Below are 24,978 nucleotides of genomic sequence, written 5' to 3'. Positions count from 1 at the left end.
ATATAGGTGATTTATAAGTTACCTGGTGCAGTGAAAATGGCTGTGAAATAGTGTGTGCACTATTTCACTCAGTCTGCAGTGGCAGTCCTGAAGGAGTGTTTGTATGAGCTCCTTATGGGTGGCAAAAGAAATGTTGCAGCCTATAAAGATCTCCCAGAACCCCGAATCCCTGGGTACCTAGGTACCATATACTAGGGACTTATAAGGGAGGTCCAGTGTGTCAGTCTTAATTGGAATATGGAGTCACTAGACCATAGTGACAGATTTGGGAAAAGAGAGAGCGTAAGCACTGGAGGTCTGGTTAGCAGAACTTCAGTGACACAGTCAAGCATACTGACAACACAGTAACACACATTGACATATAGAGCACACCCTATGAGCACTGGGGTCCTGACTAGCAGGATCCCAGTGAGACAGTAAAAACACACTAACAAAGAGGCAGAAATTGGGGATAACATGCCAAGACAGATGGTACTTTCCTACACTGCACTTCTATTTTTCCATTTCAATCACTGCCCCTATGATATGTTATCTTGCCCCTGTAACGAGACATACCCGCCAACCCTACTGCACTTTGTCTTTTTCTGGAAATTGTATCTCCCCTTTCCAAAAAGTTTTTCATCCCATTACTGAAAAAATATAAGTATAGCGAATGCAGAGTCACGCTGATCTTTTTGCAGCAATTGGAAGGCCCTCTTACTTTTCAGGCAGTAGGATCCTTTTTAAAGCACTCACTTTATCTGAGGAAATCTATGTTGTTCTGGATCATGATGTATTGATTATTAATTGAGTCCTTTGTATTTCTTTAGCACGTTTGCACTGATCATGCTGATGTATTATTTTGCCTCTGAGTGCTTTTTATTATTCGTTTTTTAACTTGTTTTTATTGGTCTCCTATATCTTTGTGATGTTTTATACATATTTCTTTCATGATCTTTTAGATCGAATAAAGAATATTTTGACTTTGACTTTAGAGCTGTTCTTACTGTCCGGACACCCTTTTGCCTCACTATGTGGCCTTGGCGTAATCTTGGGACATAACTATTTTAGCGCCATTCCAGTTGATCACTTTGATTCTCCACATACAGCTAAGAATCACCTCTGCTATCTGTGCAAGGGAAAGATAAACGGCCTTGTTGCTCAGCAATTAAGAGTTTGGCTAGAGGGTCCTCTGAGTGCACATTCAATTTGAAAGTTCTTCTGGAAGGCAATGCCTGGGGCCTCACAAGGTTGCTGGATGGTGGCACAATTATGGTCATTTGCATCAGAATTTTCTGGTAGACACAATTTTTTAATATTTCTTTGTCTTTTTTTGTCTTCTAATTCAATGAGATCTCTTTCCAGAGTTGCTTTTCTCAGAGACAAAAGGGAGGTTCGCTTTCCTTGCTCAGTTTGAAAATCACCAATTTTACTTCTTCTCAATTCTGCTTTTTCAAGGGAGCTAGCAAGAGATTTAACCAGTAGTGACTTGTGGGAGGGAAAAGGAGCAGGGGGAATAAAATAAAATCATAAAAAATAAAAACATACCTTAACTGCATGCTGCGCTGCTCCTCTGTCGTCGGTCCAGGCTGCAGGCACAGGCTCCCAGCCTGCCCTGCGGCCAATCGTGACACTGCTCAGAGCAGCATCAGGATTGGCTGGAGAGAGCCCTGTGCACATGTGTGCTTGGCCAGCCCAAGACGGCCTGCTAAACATACATGCACACTGAGGGGAGTGCTCATCACCCCCAATGCACTGCCCCTTTTAATACAAAACAATAATAAACATAGTTTTTTATCATTTTGTATTAAAAGGTTTGCAGCTGCTGCTGGCTTGGGGAGGGGGGGGGGCTTGCGACGCTCCTCCAGCCTAGCGGAGGAGCCGCACCTGGCTTTAACTTCACTTTGAAGATCTGGCATTTTTGTTTGCAATGTGCCAGTGTTTGTTTTGGTTGTTAACATTAGATCATGCAGCAAGTTCATGCGTTGTAAGATAATTTCCATATTTGTAGCCATATCTTGTTCATTTTTTAATGGGAGAAGCAGGTAATGGTGGTTTCTGTTAGATTCTCTTTGTACCGGATTTCTGATCTTTAAGAACTTTTGCAGTTTTGTGACTCTCATTTTGGTGTCCGCCATTATTACATTGGGAACAATGAAGTTTCCAATAAGAACTCAGAGGTTGAGGGGTCCTCAGGATATGCAATGAGGGAATGACTGGATCTGGAATATGTAAAGATAGGATAGTGAAAAAGGGACAACAGGAGTATCGACAATGAGGTCTGAGATTTTGATGTTGCTAATTCACCAATGGTAATTCACTGATGGCAATAATCTGTATACATTATCCTGTGGAGTAAACATGTGATGTAAAGAAATGCTGCTGTGCCTACAAGCCTTCATAGTGAGCAAAGTCATATACTATATAAATCAGAAGGATATTTAGGTGAAGTTTGGGAGCAATGGAGATGTCTTCAAGTATTGTGCATTGTATAAATTATACTAAGTGACATGCACGCTGTTTCAGCATAATATGGTGTAGGCAGATACCACAGTTCTTACAAGATTGAGTTGTAAGTAAAGTTCTATATTTATCCAATCTTAATGACCAGCCAATCTTGCAGTGAATCAGTGGATACTGCCACAAATATTGTGATGTGGTAAAGCCAGGTTACTTGGGGTGTATACTGTTCCATATCCGAGAGGCTGCCAATCTGAAATCAACAAGTATGATCATAACCAGAGTTGGAGGCAGCATATTTGCGGGTGTGAGAGATCAAAAGCCCACCATTGTTACATCGGAGAATGCTTCTGGGAAGGGATCCAGGGTGCATGTTTGCAAAGAGGGCCTCACTGAATGCATGAGAATCACTGGCATACATGCTTTACATTGTGAAGAAAGCGAGGTCAATGATACGGTATGGCTATAGAGTCAGGAAAGGCCGTAGAGTGCATTTTTTGTCTCTGTTTCTCGTCTTCCATGTGTTGCTCAGGGTTGTAGGTTGCGCGGTGTTGCACAGTGAAAAAACCCCGAGCGCGTGGGGCTGGTACGTTGGTTCGAAGATGGCAGCGTCAAAGTGCAGTGGAGAGCCAGGCGGATCAGATTCTCACTGCAACATTCCCTGACCCCCAAAACTGCAAAGGTCACCACTGCTGGGCTGAGGAGCGTTCTGCAGCATCGAACCTTCACTTAGGTGAGATTCTGTACAGATGTTCTCCAGATCATTCCCCTTCGTTGGAGTTCCGATCCTTGGCAGCCATTTTGCCGAGCAGTGGGCACGTGCCAGGCTTTCTATTGCTGTAAATGGCAAGGTTTAGGTAGCAGTTTAAATAAGCTTTTGCAATGCAAAGGGTCTCGCGTTTGCTCGAGTTAGAGTTATTAGTATTGTAAATTCTGAACTGGACTTTTCTAGCCACATAAGTTGAAAATGAAAAGTAGAATAGTTGACATAAGCGACCGAATTCAAAGCACCATCTCCACCATTAGCGTGAACATGAAGGAGACACACAAAAGGAAGAAGAAGTTCGCTCACAGCCAAACGTATTGGCAAATGTGCAATTATCCATGTAACAGGGTCAATCTCCAAGGCGGTAACAAAACTGCCCCAAGGAGGAACAAAGGTAAAGTATTTAACAATGATAACAAAGGATTATTGAAAGGCAAGCCCACGAACGAGTGATATTGATGGGCGTGCGGTGGGTGTGGTTAAAAGCCCACAGATAGATTACAACAGGCCACAGCGCTTGTGCACTCGACCTAAAAAGCTCTACCAGTCTGCAGTGGCAGGCAGGGCGACTTGCTTTACTTTATCACGTTTGTGGAGCACAATAAGTGCTGCAGTCCATGAGGGACACTGTAACTTACAGGCCTTAGTAACAGCTGGTACTGATAAGTAAGATATCCCATGGCAATTGGGTTTAAGCCAAATAAACATACACTTTTAAGGGTCGAGCACTGGCACTGAGTAGGGCCCAGTGCATCACAGGGTCATCACACCAGTACCTAATAGTCAAAAAATGCAGTAAAAAGTGGAGGTGAACCTGCTGTAAGCCATTTCCTCACATTGATTTTGGTATTTAAATTTAAACGGGAGTGATCTGATAAGATTATGCCTGCATATGTCATGTCTGGCACCTGCTGTGATTACTTGTTAACTACCAACTCATAATCTATTCTGGTGTATGTACCTGTTGCATGTGTGTAACTTGAGAATTCCTGTTTGTGCTAGTGCTGATCTTTCTGAATGTCTAACATGTCAAGGTCTACCATGGTCCATGATAGAGATTTTCTTATTCCTTGCTTATATGTTGGACTTGGAGATATTTTCTCCAAGGTGCCCTTTTTCACACAATTAATGTCCACCATCAGTAAGAAAGCAGATCCAGGCGAAAAGCCTGCCTATGTTTGTATAAAATTCTGTGTTAGGGTCATAACGGTCTACTATTATCAGGTTTCCTTCATTTAATTGTTAGTTTAAAAGGACATATCGCCCCTATGTGTCCGTTACAATCGTTTTCACAGCATTTGCTACTTTTGGTGCTAAGCAAATGCTTACTGCTTTATCATGTATCCCGTAGCCTGCATGTACCAATTTACGATTTTCCTCCCCACTTCTGTCATAGTTTACCTGCTTCCTCTGGTAATATGTCGGTCTCTTATAGACAGGCAATCTGCATGCGCCATTTACTCAAATATGCTCCCACCATAGCTCTATAAGTATAGTAATTTAATCCCTGACATTCCATCACACCATCAAAATAATGTTTGCCATTTTTGTATTTCTAAGTCTTTCCTCCACCATTCCTGCCCCTAGTCCTTTCCTGAGTATTTCCTGGCTTTTTATATTCTGTCCTGCTCTCTGACAGCGAACTCCAAAATATGTAACCATAATCTTAACACTAAACTGTTTTGCACACTAGCTCTCACCCAGGAGCCCATGCAATCATGACAGAGGTGTCCCCTCCCTTGGGTGCACCCTCGACCATTACTTTCAGAGATGCCACAGCTCAAGACCCCCAACATAGTTATCCTCTCTAAGTTTTGTTTGAATACTTGCTTTTGCTCATCCATTGGCATCCAAAGTCTTGTGACCATTGGGATGGGTCGCTTGTTTTGTGTTTGCAAGGCATTTACAGGCCCCTAAAATGTCACAGCTAGACTCTGAAATGTTCCCTTAGATCCCCACTCCCAGCTCACCCTAATACATAACCAGCTTAGTATACGCTGATTGTTACTATGCTATTTGTTCCACTTCTTAACTTCTGTCATCCTCTATAAACTCTTACTAGTATGTTCATTATATGTAGCCAATCCCTTGCCTGCTGGGCTGTCACAGAGAGGTATAAACCTTTCCTGTGTAGCCAGTGGCGGCTGATCCGCTATGGCGGAGGAGCTTCACCCCCAAAAGCAGCAGCAGCTGCAAAACCTGAAAAATAAAATGATAATACACTATGAGCTGTATTTACAAGAAAGTGGCGCATGACTAGTGATGCGCCACTTTTCTTGCATCTCCCTTGTGTCCCCTAATGCCACCATGGTAGCACTGTATTTAGAATACAGCGCACCATGGCACATCTTAGGGCTAATAGCATGATTTTTTGACACTATTGTAACGCTATACTGAATTAACGTTAAAAAAAAAGACATTAATCAAGTATAGTGTTAAGAGGCCCATTGAAATCAAAGGAAGCCTCCTTTTAATGCCTGCTTTAAGCAAGTGTTAAAATGAGGCTAGAAATGGAGCAAAGAAATCTTGTAGATTCTATTGCGCCATTTTTAATGACCCTCTAACGAGGGAACGCCCCCTTTGCATACATCATGCATATATTATACAGGTTGTGAAGCAAAGGGTTTACAAGGTTGTGCAAACCTAGTTTGCACCACCTTGTAAATATGGCACTATGGTAGTGGCCTGTTAGTGTCACATTTGCTGCAAAACCTTTGCTACAAGTGTGGTCCTAAGGGTCCCAAGGGCCTTGTAAATCTGGCCCAATGTTTATTATCATTTTATTTTTCAAGGGGGCAGGGCCATTGGGGATGACAGGCAGGGAGGGGGAGTGGTGTGCACTCTCCTCAGTGCACATGTGTGTTAGGCCAGCTGTCTCAGAATGGCCAAACACACATGTACACTGAGGTCTCTCCAACCCGAGCTGCGTTGCCGTGTTGGAGACAGCAGGCACAGGCTCCAAATCTGAATTGTCACACACAATCCAAAGTATCCTGTGACCACCCTCTGATAGCTTGGCACTGAGCAGTCAGGCTTAACTTAGAAGGCAATGTGTAAAGTATTTGTGCAATAAATCATCCAATAAGACAATATAACACCACAAAAATACACCACACAGTGTTTAGAAACATATAGAATATTTATCTCATTAAATGCAGGTCAAAACGATAAAGATTTGATAAGTACAGATTGAATTATCACTGTAGAAAATGGAAAAAGGAGTCTTTAGTCTTTAAAAAGCAACAAGTGTCTCTTGCAAGCACAAAGTACCTGGTTTGCGCTAAAATTCTCTGCAAGGGACCCCAGAGGAGGAGATGCGTGGAAAATGGGGAGATGTGCGTCGATTACTCCAGTGCACACAGACGATGGGTCTATAAGTCTTCATGCAGGGCAGGCTATACGTCAATTTCCGGTGCAAAGACTTGGATCCTCTTCGGATTGCGGGGTATTCGGACACCCCGGAGACGGTGCAGAGAAATCCTCAGTGTGTAGGACGAAGTTGCAGGAGCTGCGTGGATCCGGTAGGCGATGTGGGGAAATTTCTGTCCCACAGCAGGCGCTGTGTCAATGTTCCTCGCAGAAAGTCGGGCTATGTCATTCCGGTTTGGCTATGCGTCGATTCCGTGGGCTGTGCGTCAAAGTTCCGGTCACAACGCTGGCGCTGCATCGACCTCCACTCGCGGAGCCGGGCTACGTCATTCCAGTTCGGCGTGCAGTGATTTTCTCACCGTGATGCAGGCTGTGCATCATTTCTGGCTAGCTATGTGTCAAATTTTCACCACACAAGGAGTTCTTTTGCAGGAGGAAGTCTTTTTGCCCCTGATACTTCAAGGAACAGGAGTGAAGCTCTATCCAAGCCCTTGGAAGTACTTCTCAGTAAAGCCAGAGGGCAGCAAGGCAGCAGAGCAACAGCAGGGCAGCAGTCCTTTGCAGAAAAGCAGTCAGGTGAGTCCTTTGGGCAGCAAGGCAGTTCCTCTTGGTAGGTTGCAGGTTCTGGTGCAGAGTTTCTTGTCCAGAAGTGTCTGAGTTGGCCCTGTTTAAATACCAAAATGTGCCTTTAAAGTGGGGGAGACTTCAAATAGTGCACGAGGTCTCCTTTCAGTTCCATCCTGTCTGCCAGGGTCCCAGTAGGGGGTTTGGCAGTCCATTGTGTGAGGGCAGGCCACTGTCCTTTGACATGTACATGTCAGGCCCTCCACCCTCCCAGACCAGGAAGACCCATTCAGTATGCAGATGTGTGCAGGTGTGACTGAGCATCCTGTGTTTGGGGTTTGTCTGAGTGAAATGCACAAGGGAGCTGCCAACTAACTCAGCCAGACGTGGATTGTTAGGCACAGAAGGATGTAAGTGCAGAGAAATGCTCACTTTCTAAAAAGTGGCATTTCTAAAACAGTAATATTAAATCCAACTTCACCAGTCAGCCCCATTTTGTATTGTCATTCTGTCCATACTAAATGTGACCTTGTTACTCCTTTCAGATTAGAATCTACCACTCAAACAATATATGAGGGTAGCCCTAATGTTAGCCTATGAAAGGAGCAGGCCACACAGCAGTGTAAACCGAATTTAGGAATTTTACACTACCAGGACGTATAAACTACACAGGTACATGTCCTGCCTTTTACTAACATAACACCCTGCCCTATGGGTTACATAGGGCCTACCTTAGGGGTGACTTATATGTAGAAAAAGGGGAGTTTAAGGTTTGTCAAGTACTTTTAAATGCCAAGTCGAATTGGCAGTAAAACTGCACACACAGGCCTTGCAAAGGCAGGCCTGAGGCATGGTTAAGGGGCTACTTAGGTGGGTGGCGCAATCAGTGCTGCAGGCCCACTGGTAGCATTTAATCTACAGGCCCTGGGCACATGTAATGCACTTTACTGAGGACTTACAAGTAGATGAAATAGGCCAATTGGGTGTACACCAATGTCACCATGTTTTAAGGGAGAGAGCATATGCACGTTAGCACTGATTAGCAGCGGTAAAGTGCGCAGAGTCCTAAAACCAGCAAAAACTGTGTCCAAAAAGTGGAGGGAGGCAGGCAGGCAAAAAGTTAGGGGTGACCACCCTAAGGGTGTCTGGTCTAACATTCTTTGTTTCACTTTTTGCCCCATGGTTGCACATACGTTTGAGTACTACACCTTTTTATCAATAGTAATTAGGACTCTTAATAACACCTGGGTAAAAATACCAGATGTGCGTAAGATGGAGAATGGTTCGCAATGTTGAGTCATAATCATCAATACTTTTCCGTACTTCTCTAACACTTTATTCTCTCTTTGGTAAAGAAAGAACACTGCTGCAAAATGGGCAGAGGTGGTTACTGCTATTTGTTACACAATAACAGTAGAAATAGAAAAGAAAATAGATCGGAAAGCAGGCTGCATGGTTACAAATATTTCTTCAAGGTTTGTTAGTTAACATGCAGTCATTTGAGACTGAAGCATTGACTGCTAGGAAATGTCAATAAAATTTGATTTTTTTTTAGGTTCCACATGTTCCATATATTGTTATATTTTGATAACAATATTACTGTGTCAAGATTTAGACTGATTTAGGAGTTCACCTAATTTTGTGTGCGTCCCTTTCTGAAAACAAAGTTTTTACTTCAGTATTGTAAGGCATCTTGAAGGCTTAAATTAGTTGAAAATATGAAATCTACTCAAAGCTTTTCCAGAAAGGGGGCTCCAAAAAATATCAGAGGATCAAAAGTCTTTAAGATGGCACTGTTTGGAATAGAGTGGGACAGGGTGACCTCAATATGTTGGGACTTCAATATGATGGTTTGGCATTGCTTAGCTATACTGTTCTGTACAGGAAGTTGACCTGTTTTGCTGTGCGGCATGTTGATTTGTTACAATCATACATGGTCCTTTTTGTCCTCGATGTGCCTGTCCCACGTACTTACAACCACACTGCCCTTTCCACACAGTTGCTCTAGTCCACTACACCCTTTCCGACCATGCCACAGTGCTTCCTCCTTCTGAAGGAGCCTAATCCCTTTTGCTTTCCTAACTTTCCACCACCTGAACGGAGGCAAAAGCCCTATTTATGGCACCTAGGCTGTCAAGCATCTGTCTCTGCGTAGTATGAGCTGTGTTGGTACAAGTAACAAAACAAGCATTGGCATAGCCAATAGATCTTGCTTTTGAGATGTTATGAGTATTTAACCATGCAGCACATTTTCCTGGGCGCTACAACATCTACTGTTACTTCATGTGCCAGTGGTGAATACTTTTCTGTTATGATAGGCAAATTGGAGAGCAAGATGAAGACGTACGAGTTAAAGCTGGGAGGGAGGGGGAGGGGGAGGTGGCATTTACATCTGCACCAATAGCTAGGGCAGTCTAAATCTTTTCTGAATAAATGCGAAATGGGACATGGCTAAGAGATTCCCTCCCAAACAAACACCATCTCACTACAGCCTACAAAAATGTATCTGCAGTTTCTAACACAGAGAGTGCCACATTCCATTGACTGCACATCCCTTCTGAAAGCACAAAATCACACCTTCAGCCTATATAATTCCAGCTGGTCCAGCCGTGGCCCGTCCATTGGGGCGAAGGGGCCACACCCCCACACCTTTTGCCCCTCAAGAAGAGTGACTGTTAGGCCGAGCAAAGGTCAGCCTGACAGACATTCTTCATCTTCACGTCAGGCAGCCAGGAGCTAGACTTGCGCAATTTGTGCAGGCTCCTGGCTACTTGAGCTGAACTCTACTGGGCTGAAGAGGTGACAGCTCCTATGGGCATGACTTCCTCAGCTCTGCATAGGTGCCTCGAGGCCCTCCCTCTCGTTGACGAGGGGAAGCGTCACCCATTGACTCCGACTTGTGCGCTTCAGGTTTAAGCCCTGAAGCACCCAGGACAAGTGTCAATCAGTGACACCTCATCACAGAGTGGGGTGGGGTCAGAAGTCTCTTTGATCCCATTCCACTCTATGAAGAAGTTGGGACTGCTGCCTTCCCTCATTGGCTGACCTAAGGTGGATGATAAGATTGGCAACTTTCTCCTACAGATTTGTTACCCGCAAATAGAGGATTTGTGTAGAGACGCTAGTGTGTCTCATCGTGTAATAATGCTTCAATAAAGTTTTCCATCATGGGAGCTAATCAGATTTCCAGAATGTGTGAATCCTCTCTGGATCTTCACATGTTGAAATGGCCAACAAGAAAGGTTTTAGGTCCAATCACATTTGTTCACTTTTATAACCCCTGTTCCTTCTTGAATACGATTAACAATTGAATGCCCACAGGCACCTTCTAGTAACACAAGCATCTCAAGAACTACTAAACGGAGTTACACCATACCAGAAAAATAGTTTTGTGTGATTCAGTGAAGCAGAGCAAAAAATCCTGGATGATTTATTTTGGAAAACCAATCAGTGCAAAATATGTGATCATAAACTGAGCTAGACTTACCAAGCAAGTTCCAAATTTTGTGTAAATCTGTCCACCTCTGCCAAAGTTGTTACCAAACCACAAAAACATTGTTTTTTGAAAAATACACCTTATAAATATCTACATAGTCACTATTGCTTAATCTGTAAATAATTATAGATTACTGATTTATTGTGCAGAAGACACCAAGAATCAGTAGGGGCTGCCTATATAATGGGTATTTTGAACAAGGCCTTTTTTGTTTTTGACTGGATGTACCTGCAGAAAAGGGTAAGAAGGCTTCAGTGGTCACAAATTGTCCCTCCTTATCCAGGAAATTGGCTGGATTGAACTGATCGGGTGTCTTCCAGTATTCGGGGTCATTCATAGCAGAAGGTAGATTAGGAATAACAATGGTACCCTGCAAGAAATAAAATCACACCAGGTATCATAATTCTGATCATTAAAGTATTGCCCATTGTTATTTTTATATATGATGGCCAGCAGATAGATTTGTTTTTCATGTAACCATGTGAAACCACCATGATCTCATTTTACTCATAACCACCCTGTCCCTTCCTGACTGGTCACAAAAGGATTCTCAACTTACCAATCAGGTTCCAATAATATCTGGTCCAACTACCTAACCTAAGATGGATGCAGGGTAGTAGTCCACTGCCTTCCATAGAGGCTTTTTGCAATAATGGGCAACATTGTCAAGCAATAACTTCCTTTGCTAAAGCCTAGACACTTCAGTAGTTATTAGTGTACATCTGAGAAACTGTCCGTTACAGAGTGAAAGCCAATGCATTAAAGGTACCCCTCTAGGCACTTAAACAATTTGATGTATATGTTACTACCTCTCTGAATGTTAACACTAAGATTTAACAAAAATAGTTATACACAGGGCAGCTAGAATTGAGGGGGAAATGGAAGAGCATAGCATTCAGTAGGGGTGAGCAAGAAATTCCTAATTATGCATCATAATGTGCACATTCTGTGGCAGTATTATTTCACAATTTTTTACTTTGACATGCACTAACACTGTGTAAATGTTACAAATCACTAGTACCCATTTTATGCCCAAAAAGAAGCAACCACCGGAGAGGGGAATAGTTAACTTCTAAAAACAGTCTGCCACTATTAGGCACCGTGCACTGCACTCTTTTGTATGTTTTGAAGGGTTTCTGCTAGAAATGCTTTTTAAAAGCTAGAAATAATACAGTGAATTGTGGATAAGGTGGCAAATGCAGTAAATCCCAAATCATGAGGAAAAGTTGTCTGTCACTACAGTACACCATGCATGGCATTCTTTTTTTTGTAACTTTTGAACATTTTCGCTAGAAACATTTTTATGTTGTTAAAAGCTGCAAATTATGAAGCAAATGGTGGATTTTGTGGCACATGTGATATATTCAAAATTAGTCAGAGAATGCCACAGCTGCAGAATTGCAGTTGTAGATATACTTCAAGTATGGAAGCATCTCTTCTCAATTGTGCTATGGACCCTGCTTCTTTCACTGCAACAAAGAGAAACCATGGATTGTTAGATTAATTCCCAGCCACTCAATGCTGGTGTGAATGACCATGAGACCCCAAACCCTAATGTTATGGGCTATGTCATGGTAGTTTTTCTTAGAGTTTCTCGAACAGTAGAATAGAATGACAACCTAATCTAATTTCAGCTAGAAGGATGGGATGAACCCGATGAGGAGCACCTATTTGGCACTGTGTGCAGTATTAAAAACTGCTAAACCTCCCTTTAATTTCTGGTTAAGGATGAGCCGCCTTCAGTTTAGCAGCCTTTCCCTACTGTGATTGCCCCTACTGAGGTGTCACACTGCACCAAATCCATGTTTATGTAGTGGCTGTATTAAAAACTGCTAAACCTCCCTTTAATTTCTGGTTAAGGATAAGCTGCTTTTAGTTTAGCAGCTTTTCCCTACTGTGATTGTCCCTACTGAGGTGTCACACTGCACCAAATCCATGTTTATGTAGTGGCTGAAGGATTGGCTGGGCTATCAAACGTTGTGTGCGCACTGCCCTCACATGCTTTTGACATCAAGAGCCAGGTTCAATTCACATTCCCCACTGAGAGTGCCATGTTTTGTCGGAGGGTTACTGTGCCTTTGCCTGTGCCATCGTTTTTAACAATATTCATGTACCTCATGAAGCATTCAGCATGTATGGAAGTATAAAAGTATCTTTCACCATGCTGCTTTGGCTTCTGTGTCCAGCCCTGACAGACCCATGGATTGTGGCTGTGCTAGCTCCCACTTTGCCTTTTCTACTACTAGATGTTCCTAAAGTAAGTAAGATAAACAAAGAAGGCACAACATTGGATGATTTGATTGTATTCTTCTTTGGGATTGGGTTAATCTCCTGAGTTTGTTGAAAGCTAAGAGTGAGTATCATATTGGCTGATTCTCCTAGAGCAACTTTGTTGTAAACAAAGTTTGTGGGAGCTTAATTGGTGGACTTCCCCTTAATTTTATTTTCAAAAGCATTCCTTCAGGAACCAATTCTTACACATGGGGCTGATTTTTGCAAAGGTGGTAGAAAGCATTGTTTTATGATCACACATTACCATCAATCTATACTTGTTTAAAGTATTGTACACAGTCAACACTATTAAACAAACTATATCTCATATAATGGAATCCATAAAGTGAAATTAAAATATTCCATCCATTTACTTAGCTGAACCACACATGCAGAGATTAAAGTAGAAACAATGGTTAGGACTTTAGACAGGTATTTGATTGCCATTGATTGTTTAGAAAAAAAGATATGCTATGTAATTGCTTAAGAACAAAGGATCAAAACATTTTTTTTAATCCTTTAACTGTACTAGTTCCCCCAGCCCAAGATTTCTGGGATGAGTTTGAGGAAGCAGGGACCGGTTAGAATAACACTTCAAGGATGATACTAGTATAATAGTGGAAGGACACAGATTTTGACATCCCAGTAAGTTCAACATGAGTCCACTGATGGATTCTTAGCAAAACTGAGAATCCTTATTTCCACTTTTCAGTTCAGCTGAGCACTGGATAATTACTTAAGGGATTAGATTGTAGTTAACTGTTTTGATAGAAGAACACAGGGATGACTACTGTGCTGCAGGAATCCCAGTTTGGAAGAGATATTAGAAATTGCGAGAGGAACTGAACAATCAATAATGGCATCCAAGGAACTAAGGATGTGCAAGAAGTAGAAATTGTGAATGCTGTTTTATCCCAACCTAAACATCTGGCAAGTTCAAATATTGAAAGCATTAACCCTGAGATCTCTGGTTCAAGTACGGAGGAAACTTGTTTAATGTGTTGGTCACAAATCGTTGTCCTGCAGTAGGGAAGACTTGCATGAAATGCAAATAAGTGCATACTTTTATTGAGCAAATAACAACATGCAGGCAATTGTATTTGTAAAGGAGCAATGTCACACCATAGAAAGGTTTATTGAAATATGTGCAGAGAGCAGCAAATTAGTGTTGCGTGTCAGGATGGCCCAGTCTGTAGGACTGTTGGACAAGCATGGGGATCAAGCTTGCAATGTAACAAATGGTGATGTGGAAACTGAAGTCACTGTAGACTCAGGATATTCTGTCAGTGGAGTGACTGACAAGTTGTATGAATATGTAATGGAAACACATAAGCTTGTTGCCACTGGCATTCATGCTTCAGCATTTGGAGGGTTTGAAACTGATTTGGTGGGTTATTTTAAAGAATGCGTTAGGTATAAGGATTGAGGTTTGCACACCATGGTCTATGTAGCAAGGAGAAGTTACAACATACCACACTGGAGGGACCAAGGGGAGGTTGGTACAGTTTTGAGACCTTTGATGGCTTGCTCTAGCTCACTTGTTGCCAATAGTCCCTCAAACCTTATCTTTGAAGCACCTTTTTGACACCTAATAAATCATTATTTATAGATAAATTTGGAAAAGTGAATTGTTATGAACATAAAATTGACCTCAAACTAGGGGCTATTTCTATGTTTTATAAGGTGCAGAATGCTCTGTTGAGTATTAGGGTCAACTAAAAGAACATCTGCATTAAATTGTGGAAGGAAAAGGTGGTAGAGCCAGTTGACTCCTCTCAGTGGATCTCTCCTCTTGTTGTGGGAAAGAAGAAAATACGTTATAAGGTTATGTGGGTGTGTTAGACCTGACAGCCTTAGGGTGGTCATCCCCCAACTTTCTGCCTGCCTCCCTCCACTTTTCTGACACTGTTTTTGCTGGTTTTAGGACTCTGTGCACTTTACCACTACTAACCAGTGCTACAGTGCATATGTTCTCTCCATCAAACATGGTAACATTGATTCATACCCAATTGGCATATTTGATTTACTTGTAAGTCCCTCGTAAAGTGCACTACATGTGCCCAGGGCCTGTAGATTAAATGCTACTAGTTGGCCTGCAGCACTGGTTGTGCCACCCACAAAAGTAGCTCCTTAACCATGTCTCAGGCCTGCCATTGCAAGGCCTTTGTGAGCAGTTTCACTGCCACTTCAACCTGGCATTTAAAAGTACCTGCCAAGCCTTAAACTCCCCTTTTTCTACATATCAGTCACCCCTAAGGTAGGCCTTAGGTAACCCATAGGGCAGGGTGGTATATCGGTAAAAGGCAGGCCAAGTACATGTGTGTTTTATATGTCATGGTAGTGTAAAACTCCTAAATTCGTTTTCTACTACTGTAAGGCCTGCTCCTTTCATAGGCTAGAATTAGGGCTACCCTCATATATGGTTTGAGTGGTAAATTCTGATCAGAAAGGGGTAATCAGGTCATATTTAGTATGGCCAGAATGATAGTACAAAATCCTACTTCTTGGTGAAGTTGGATTTTATATTACTATTTTAGAAATGCCACTTTTAGAAAGTGAGCATTTCTCTGCACTTAAAATCCATCTGTGCCTTACATCCTGTCTCCAATCCACATCTGGCTGGGCTGGTTGACAGCTCCCTTGTGCATTTCAACCAGACAACCACAAACACAGGATACTCAGTCATACCGGAACTCATCTGCATACTGAATGAGTCTTCCTGGGCTGGGAGGTGGGAAGGTCTGACACTTACATTTCAAAGGCTAGTGGCCTACCCTCACACAATGAACTGACTAACCCCCTACCGGTACCCTGGCAGTCAGACCTGTACTGAAAGGGGACCTTGTGCACTTCAAAACTGCTCTTTGAAGTCTCCCCCACTTCAAAGGCATCTTTGTGTATATAAATTGGGTCTCTGACCACACCAACTCAGACACTTCTGGACCTGAACCTGCACCCTGTCAAGAGGAACTGCCTGGCTGCTGAAAGGACTCATCTGGACTGCTTTGCTGTGAAAGACTGCTGCCCTGCTGTTGCCCTGCTGCCTTGTTGCCCTCTGACTTTGCTGAGAAGTGCTCTCCGTGGGCTTGGATTGAGCTTGCCTCCTGTTTTCTGAAGTCTCAGGGCAAAAAAAACTTCATCTCTTCAAGGAACTCTGTGTGTCTGAAAAATCATCGCACAGCCTGCCGGAAACATTGCACAGCCCGTCTTGTGCGACAAAATTGCTACACAGCCAAACCGCAACAACGCAGTTCGACTTCCTAGTGAAGAATCGACGCAGCGCCTGCCTTGTGGCCGGAAGTTTGACACAGAGCCCTACCGGATCGACGCACATCCCTACCGGATCGACGCACAGCCGAAACGGGACAAAGCAGCCCGACTCCCGAGTGAAGAATCGATACACAGCGCCTGCCGTGCGACAGCAAATTTGATACATTGCCATACTGGATCGATGCAACACCTGTGACTTCGTCCCGTACCCCCAGGATTTCCACGCATCGTCCCTGGCCGTCACAAGATCCCCACTGGAAATCGATGCAGCGTGAAAAGAAACAACGCATTGCCTGTACCACGCAGGAAAATGTGACGCACACCCTATTTTTCCACGCATCGCCTCCTCTGCGGTCTCCGTGCATGTTATTTTTTACGCAAACCAGGTTCTTTCTGCTAACAATAGACAACTGTTGATTTCTAAGATTTAAGACTCTTTAATCTTGCAAAAGTGATATTTCAATTTGCGCATATTGGATCTTTATTGTTTTGACCTTAATTTAACCAGATAAATATCTTATATTTTCCTAAACCTGTGTGGTGTATTTTTGTGGTGTTTTCACTGTGTTACTGTATGATTTATTGCACAAATACTTTACAAATTGCCTTCTAAGTTAAGCCTGACTGCTTAGTGCCAAGCTACCAGAGGGTGGGCATAGGATCATTTGGATTGTACGTGACTTACCCTGACTAGGGTTGTGGTCCCTATTTGGACAAAGGTGTATACCTCTGCCAACTAGAGACCCCATTTCTAACAGGGTGGATCTGAGGTCCCTAAACAGGACCATCCCTAGATAAGATCATCCTGGTAGACTGTTTCCCCTTACCTAAGATTCGAGTAATCAAAGCGTAAGTAGGGGCCAGATGTAGGAAAGGATTTGCGCCTCGCAAACAGCGAAAAACACCGTTTGCGAGGCGCAAAAGCCTCTCTGCAATGCAGAAAAGCATTTTGCAAGTCGGATCCGACTCGCAAAATGCATTTCCGACTCGCAAATAGGTAGGGGTGTTCCCTTCCTATTTGCGACTCGCACGCTATGCAATTTCATTTGCGAATGCGAAAGCGGTCGCAAATGAAATCGCAGTTACCATCCACTTGAAGCGGATGGTAACCCAGTCACAAACGGGAAGGGGTCACCATGGGACCCCTTCCCCTTTGTGAATGGACCACTGCCTGCTCTGAAAAAAACCGAAACTAAAGGTTTCGGTATTTTTTTCCAAGTGCAGCTCGTTTTCCTTTAAGGAAAACGGGCTGCAGATGGAAAAAAAAAACTGCTTTATTAAAAAGCAGTCACGGACATGGTGGTCTGCTGTCTCCAGCAGGCCACCATCCCCGTGAGTGCCCATACTCGCAATGGGGTCGCAAACTGCGACCCGCCTCATTAATATTAATGAGGTGGGTCTTTGTGACCCCATTGCCAGTTGCAGAAGGTGTCTGAGACACCTTTCTGCATAGCAAATTGCGACTTGCAATTTGCGAGTCGCATGGATTCGCAAATTGCAAGTCGCAATTTGCTTCTTTCCTACATCTGGCCCTAGGTGAAGCAAAAGTGTTTGCGACCTTAGATCTGAGAGCTGCGTACCACTAGGATCAGCTCACTGAGAAATCTTTCTGACTAACAACATTTAATACCCCATTTGGATCATATAGATTCCTTTGTATGTCAATTGGCCTGGCCTCATCTGCCTCAGTTATCCCAAAAATTTATGTTATATACCTTAGGAGGAATTTACGTGTTGGCCTACTAGGATGACATCCTCATTTTTACTGATACTGAAGAGAATCTTTTGCAAGTATTGCACCTAGTTCGATACTTTACAAGCTCATGGTATTACACTTTGAAAAGAAGAATGTAAATTTTTGTTAAAAAATGAGGAATATTTAGGACATCACGCTTCTGTTGAAGGTATCAGACTGAAAACAGAATTGGTAGGGACCATAACGGAAAGCCCAACCCCTAAAGACAAAGACTAGGTATGATTTTTCCAAGGTCTTGCAAATATTATTCACATTTATGAATAATTTTGCACTACAAACAGCACCTTAAAGGAAATTATTATGAAGTGCCATTAGAAATTATTGCGGAAAAGAAGCACATGATACTTTTAAAAACCTGCAAGGATTAATTGTGAATACTCCTGCATTACATGCCTATAGGTTTGTCATATCTTCGATTGTAGCCAAGTCAAGTCATAGTACTTTATTCAGCTACCTTGAGCAATGAAAGTGCATGTCATAGACGAAACAATACATTTCTTACACAAGCATTAAACAAATAAAACAAATAAAATATAATGTACCATGAACAATACAATAAAACAAAGCTTCAATATTATCAGTCCAAATCAAAATCAAAATCTCTTTCTAATTGACATGGAGAATTTAACAAAATTAATCATCACTTAGCACACCTAACTACTCCCTAATTGCTGTAAAAATGCAGAAGCCACCTTATAGGATTATAGATTTAAGTAAAATTGGGATGAGAAAGTATTTGCTTTATGAGGTGTAAAGTGTACCGAATAATATAAGGTGCTTTGTGCTTTGCATAGAGATACCATCACGGGGCACGTAGGTAGTGATGCATACCGTGTCCCTGGAAAGGGAAAGGCAAACAAAAAAAAGAAATAGATGAAGCATCATCTAGTGAGGAAAACCCAAAGCCGCTTGCTAGGAAATAGTTTGAGAGGCAATGCTAGGCATGGCATGTGGAGTGGGTATACCAGAGCCCCTGCCCGGGGGTCCGTCCTAAGTACAATATGACATTGCTTATAAAATAGAGATTTCACCGAAGCCGGGGGCATGGGCAGGGGGTTGTCTGGCTTTAAAAACAATTGAGGAATCCCCCGTGCATGGAAACATTTCAAAACATAGGACAGTCATAGTATGCACACTGCATTATCTAGGGCAAGACAATCCAACATTTAAGATCTAGTAAAACAGGCTTCTGGGTTCCTCCAGATTTTTAACCATAATAGCAGGGGTTGTAATTTAATATACTTCTCCACAAAACCAAGACCTACCTTAGCATGACAGAATATAGTGGATGAGGATTGTGGGAATGCCAAAAGACTACATATAATTTTGTTTTCTACCTTTTGTAAGGAACAAACATTGGAGTACCCAAACATTCCCGCCCCAAATCTGATACCAATAAAGACTTTTTAAAAATCTGGACTAATTCCTACACTGGCTTGGCCCTTACTTTTTAGAAAAACGAAAATTAGAATCAAGAGCCCTTTGAAACTGCAGCACAATAATCTTTACCAAACATTTCCAATGAAAAGCAACGTAGAACGGAATTCCTAAGTATGTACAATTTTGGACTTTAGTGATTTCCTCTACAGACAGACTAAGGGCTTCATTTACGAGGAAGTGGCGCAGAGCTGCCCTTCATCAAAATTGGCAGCGCCGTGCTGCATCAATTCAGAAACGCATGGATGCAGCGTATTTACAAAAATATGGTGCACCCCTGTTTTCCTCTACCACTGGGGCAAAATGTAGCTGCCTAGTGCCCACTGAGGCACCCTTGCACCACACTGTAAGGATGCCTGCGTTGCAGGGAATAATTGTTTATGTGAAGGAATGTGTCCCTTCCCACCCATAAATAATCAATAGCGGCTATTTGCTGGTTCTATGTGTGTGCAGCACACATAGAAGTAGCAAATCGTCATTATTTAATGATTATTTATGTGCAGGAAGGGACACCTTCCGCACATAAACAATCATTCATGGTGTTTTATTCTTTCTATGTGTGCTGCTGTATTTCTCCTCATTGTGCATGCTAACGCCACCACTCAGTTGGCATTAGTTTTTGGCGCTGCCTCAGGCTTACGATTCCAAGCAAATCTGGGACAGCGTCAAAATGCAATAGGTGTTGCAGTGGAACGTCCACAGCAACATTCATTGCATGCCCCTTCCACGCTAAGTGATGCATGTCAAGAGGCTGTATTTACAAGGCATTGCACCATCGGAGCGTCACTAAAAGTGATGCTTTGTTGGTACAAGGGCCATGTAAATGAGGCCCTAAATTTCCGATATTTGGAGAACCTCAGTCCACACTTCATTGCAAATGATTTTGAGAGATTTGTCTTTAGCTCAAGGGTATCCATAAAAATTTTAAAGGCGTCCACACGAGTCTGGAGCCATTGGCAGTTCTATATATAAGGGCTGCGGCGTCTACGTACAAAAGTATGGGTATATGACGAGTGCAAATGTTAGAGAGATCGTTACCTCTAGATCTAAGAAAATATACAGCCCTGGGGTACCCCCATTAGAGAGTTAATTTTAGGTCTCCCTCGCTAGTATAGTGTATCGTGGCTGACGTTTGCCCATGTAGCCGGTGAAGTATGTCAACTAAGGCCCTATCTATCCCAGACCTTCGATGATGTGCCATAATTTGGGCCACTGGATAAAATGGAATGTGCATCTGAGGTCCATAAAAGCCAGGTGTATAGACCCCTTCTTAACCTGAACATATTTCTGAGTAAGAAGATAGAGATTTGATACACTCTGCCCAAGCCTGGACAAAACTCTAAATGTATAGCAAACAATACCTGGTTCTGTGTGACCCAATCTCCGAGTTTGAACAGTATTACTCAACTCATTTCTTCTCATCACTTCCAATAAATGGTCTTTCTCAGGAAATGCTCCAAGGATTTTGAACTCACTTACTAAGGAGCTCCCTTGTAATCTCTCCTATACTTGTTTCAAAGGAACTCTCAAATCTCTATTGCTGAACAGACTTCAACTCGCTCCATGATTTCGCCACACCAATAGCATCACTTGACATGCTCTACCCAATTCATCATCTAAATCCACCGACCTAGATTGTTTTATTATTCTATACCTTTTGATATATGTTATGATGTTTACAATGTTGCATTTTTTCCCCTCTGGACATACTATGCCAACCTTAAATCCTTGTATTAATTCTATGGACTCTGTTCACATAACGTGTAAAGTGCTCTGATAACGTTGGGTCTAGGCAGCGCTGTATAAAACTCTCAAATAATAAAAATAAGAATAATAAATATTACCCAATCTAGGATTTTAACACTACTGTCCAGTAACATGATGGGGTGATAGAAGCAAGATTAATTTTTAACACCCTATTTAAATATGGGTACCATTACTGTCTCATGCAAAGTTGGTATCAAAGGCCCTACAAAAGCTGCTCTTAAAACTTTTGTGATCAAGAGTGCCCCAAATCAGATATGCTTTTTAAATAAATCTGAGGTGATTCCGTCAGGGCCGAACACTTTCCCGAGGAACTACTTTTGATAGCCGAGATAACATCTGCAACTTCAATAGACTGACTCAAACGGACAGCCGCTTTACAATCATAAGAGATTTCTTCCACCAGAGGAGGTGCATGCGTCATGTTTTTAGGATCAAACTCATGGAAAAATCCTTAACTCAGACGTCAACTGATATGAGGGTGTTTATCTGTGGTTCATTAAAGCTAGTCAAAAAGGGATAACTTACTACTTTCAGAGGGCACTGGGGTTATTTAGACTACTTGATTTCTCCAGGTCCGCCCATGATGTAGTCCGGATCTGCTCCTTCCTAGCTAAAATGGCAGTTTTGTAGGCTTTCCTAGCAGCAGTTCTTTCAAACTTATCCAAGGGCATTTCTCCAATGCTGACTTCAAACTTTGTGCACCTTGGAAACAAGTTTGATTAAACAGGCCAGTTCAGTCAGAAATATAGGCGCTTAGGGAGGTGAATGCCTGAACAATATCTTTGGGAATGCCATTCTGCTGTAAACATTGGTTAATTAATACCTGATTATTCCTGCATAAATTGTTGACTATTCAGTTGGTTCTACCTAATGCAGACTCCCTTATTCTTGGCGTATTTAAAAGTTTTAAAAGAGACATGGGTATTTTTACTGGCAAGATCAATTGACAGCTGTAGTATTAGCGGATTATGGTCACTAATACTGCTAACCACCACCTCGTAAATCGGAAAAATAGGTACTAGTAATTAAAACAGCGTGTGATCACTTGTGGTGCAAGTACCATTGCCATTAAAGATCGTACTGGTTTACAAAATACAGAATTAAAATCTTGTGCATAAACCTATCTATTTGGTAAAATTATCCTGTTCAGAGCATCGCCATATGGGGTATGTCTGAACTGGGGGAGTGGTACATTGAAATCATCCTGAAGCCCACAAGCTGCCATTATTTTAGAATCACATGTGCAAACATTAAAATGTCAAACCACATCATCAAAGTCCCCTTTTCAGTTTGCTCTCTGCTTCCAACAGCTGGTTCTCCAGATCATCAGCATCCTTTGTCATAAACGGGCCAAAGATATTATGAAAAAAGTTTATCAATATAAGATCAAATCATTCTCTGAGCATAAACAATAATATTTGATAGTATGGGGTATGATAGAGCGCACAGTCAAGTTAACTAGTTTCACTGAAATAAATATTGATAGACCACATTTATCCCTTCCTGCTGGTGAAGGAATCACAGGCATAAAACAGGTGCAGTACCCATTAATGTGCTGAGGTTCTAATTTCCCATGTCTCCTAGCAACAGATGATATCATACTGCTTTTGTAAATACAGTCGGACAAGATTGTACAATTTAGATTGTAAACCAGCCACATTCCATAGATTACTTTAAGGCATGATGATTGTGGTCAGAGCAGGAGGATCACCCACATAGGGAAAGCAGGCTCCAGATGAGTGGGAACAATCCAGGTAGTTCTGTGTCATCAGTGCCTCAGGTCTAGGGATGAGAGGACCTCATACCTGTTAGACTGCCCAATGGGGTCACATTAGAATCACCAGGCTCCACAATTGAGGTTTGTACAGGTGATGATCTGAAAAGGCCACTCAGGGCCCATAAAAATAACCCTGAGGTTGTGCTTTGATGTTCCCATGCATAATTGTTAGGGGATGCAGGCATTGTAACATAGCCTGTATGAAGATGGATTTTTAAAAATTGTTTACTTTACAGTCCCTAGGAGAAATCTTCGCTTGTTGGCCAACCCAGGGGACTCTTCTTACAGATATTATCTTAACCTACAGGGTAGAAGTCCAGCCCGAGTGCATCTTGAGACAATTAACTACTTTGTTTAATAAAGAGGCATGGGTTTTGGGGTAAGAATTTGCCAGTTTAGGAACATTTTCCAAAACACTTATATAAGGGATACATTCTGTCTATATAGATATATATATATATATATAAGAGGTCCACCTGCCTATAAGGATGACATATCTCCAATAGTAACTGTAGATCTCAGTTCATTTGGTGTAGAGGTGATTCTGGTTCAGATGGAGGATGATAAAAAAAATACTATTACTTTCTCCTCAAGATGTCTGCCAAATACTGAACACAACTACAGTTCTATAGAGAGAGAGGTACTAGCTTGTGTTTAGGTCAATAATTATTTTTCAACAAATATGTGTGAAAGAGAGTTCCCCTAAGCCACAGATTATTAGCCTTTAATATGTTTTCTTAGGTGAATTAAGCCGATGCAAAGCAAGTCTATGACTATTCAGGATCCTATCTAACTGTACAAATGTATTTCTACTGGTAGACACGTTGCTGGAGGAAAGAATTTAGAGCAGGTTTTTTATCAAAATGCCCATTAGATACAGTTTCTCATGATAATGTTACTGAAGATCTGGAATGTGTTGTAGGGTCCATTCATATAGTTTTGCTGTCAGAGGATATTATCTCTCAAGAAGAATGGGAATTGTGTCTTGATTTTGTCATTATTGAAGATGTTATTGCTCAAGGTTGGCCCAGCGAGAATTCTTTGGAGAGAGATGTTAAACTCTATTCCAAAGATGAAGGAGGATTGGTACTGAGAGTGAATTTACTGATTCCTCCATCTGAGGAATCAGAAAGAACATGAATGATAAAGTTTGCACCTATTGGGGATGGTGGTTTGACAGGAACAAATAAAAGACTCTCTACCTATTATTGTTAGCCTAGGATAGATAGAGAAGCGGAGGTGTTAATGGCTGGGTGTACAGAATGGATAGTGTCTGATAACTCGTTAAGCACCTATAATATCTTGTTGTCTCCGGTTGACTACCCCAAATTTCCTTGGGAGAAGTTGGGAATTCATTTTATTGGTCCTGTGCATACATTGGAAGAAAATATGAGGTCTGCTCTAGTAATAGTTAAGTATCATTCCAAGTCGGTGGAATGCAAGTTTATCAGCGAAAACAATACTGGTATTGTCATTAGCTTCTTGAAAGATTTATTTCACATGGAAGGTCTCCTGAAATATTTGGTGACAGACAATGGAGTACAATGTAAATCTCATTCCATTCAAACCTTTTTGTCTTCTTTCGATGGCAAGCATTTTCCTGTAGCCTAGTATATTTATTTATTTATTTTATTTATTTAGATAGTTTTCTATAGCGCTGGCAAGACCCGAGGGTATCAGAGCACTTTACAACAGTATTGGTAATAAACAAACAAGTTCAAAGAGACAGTTATACATGTAGGTTTCACAGGGTCAAGAAGATAAAGTGACGGCAGTGGTGGGGTGGGGGGTGAGAGATTCTTTGTGAAGTGAAGGTTGGTTGAGGAGGAATTCTTTTAGTTGCTTCTTGAAGATCTGGTGGGAAGGATTGGATCTAATGTGGACTGGTATCGAGTTCCAGATTTTAGGGGCGTTGCTTGAGAAGGAGCATGTCCACGTTTTTTGCTTCTGGGTTTTGGGCAGGATGAGGAGGAAGGTGTTTGAGCTTCTTAGTGATCTTGTTTGACCTGCTTTCAGGAGTTTATTGGCGAGGTATTCTGGTTTCCCGTATGAAGGGCTTTGTGGGT

At 42.0% G+C, this 24,978-nt stretch overlaps 1 protein-coding gene across 1 annotated transcript in view; it reads right to left on the bottom strand.

Annotated features, from left to right (window-relative positions):
• The window catches only part of LOC138265295 (cytochrome P450 2J4-like), a 214,536-nt gene that overhangs the window by 33,537 nt on the left and 156,021 nt on the right, over positions 1-24,978 (bottom strand). The window contains exon 8 of the mRNA XM_069212901.1: positions 10,863-11,004. Within this exon, the coding sequence (XP_069069002.1) occupies positions 10,863-11,004 (142 nt within the window). The remainder of the gene's footprint in view (positions 1-10,862; positions 11,005-24,978) is intronic.

This window comes from Pleurodeles waltl, chromosome 11, assembly GCF_031143425.1.
Source record: "Pleurodeles waltl isolate 20211129_DDA chromosome 11, aPleWal1.hap1.20221129, whole genome shotgun sequence".
Lineage (NCBI taxonomy): Eukaryota > Metazoa > Chordata > Amphibia > Caudata > Salamandridae > Pleurodeles > Pleurodeles waltl.
Note: the sequence above shows the minus strand (reverse complement) of the source record. Positions and strands in the feature narration are given on the sequence as shown.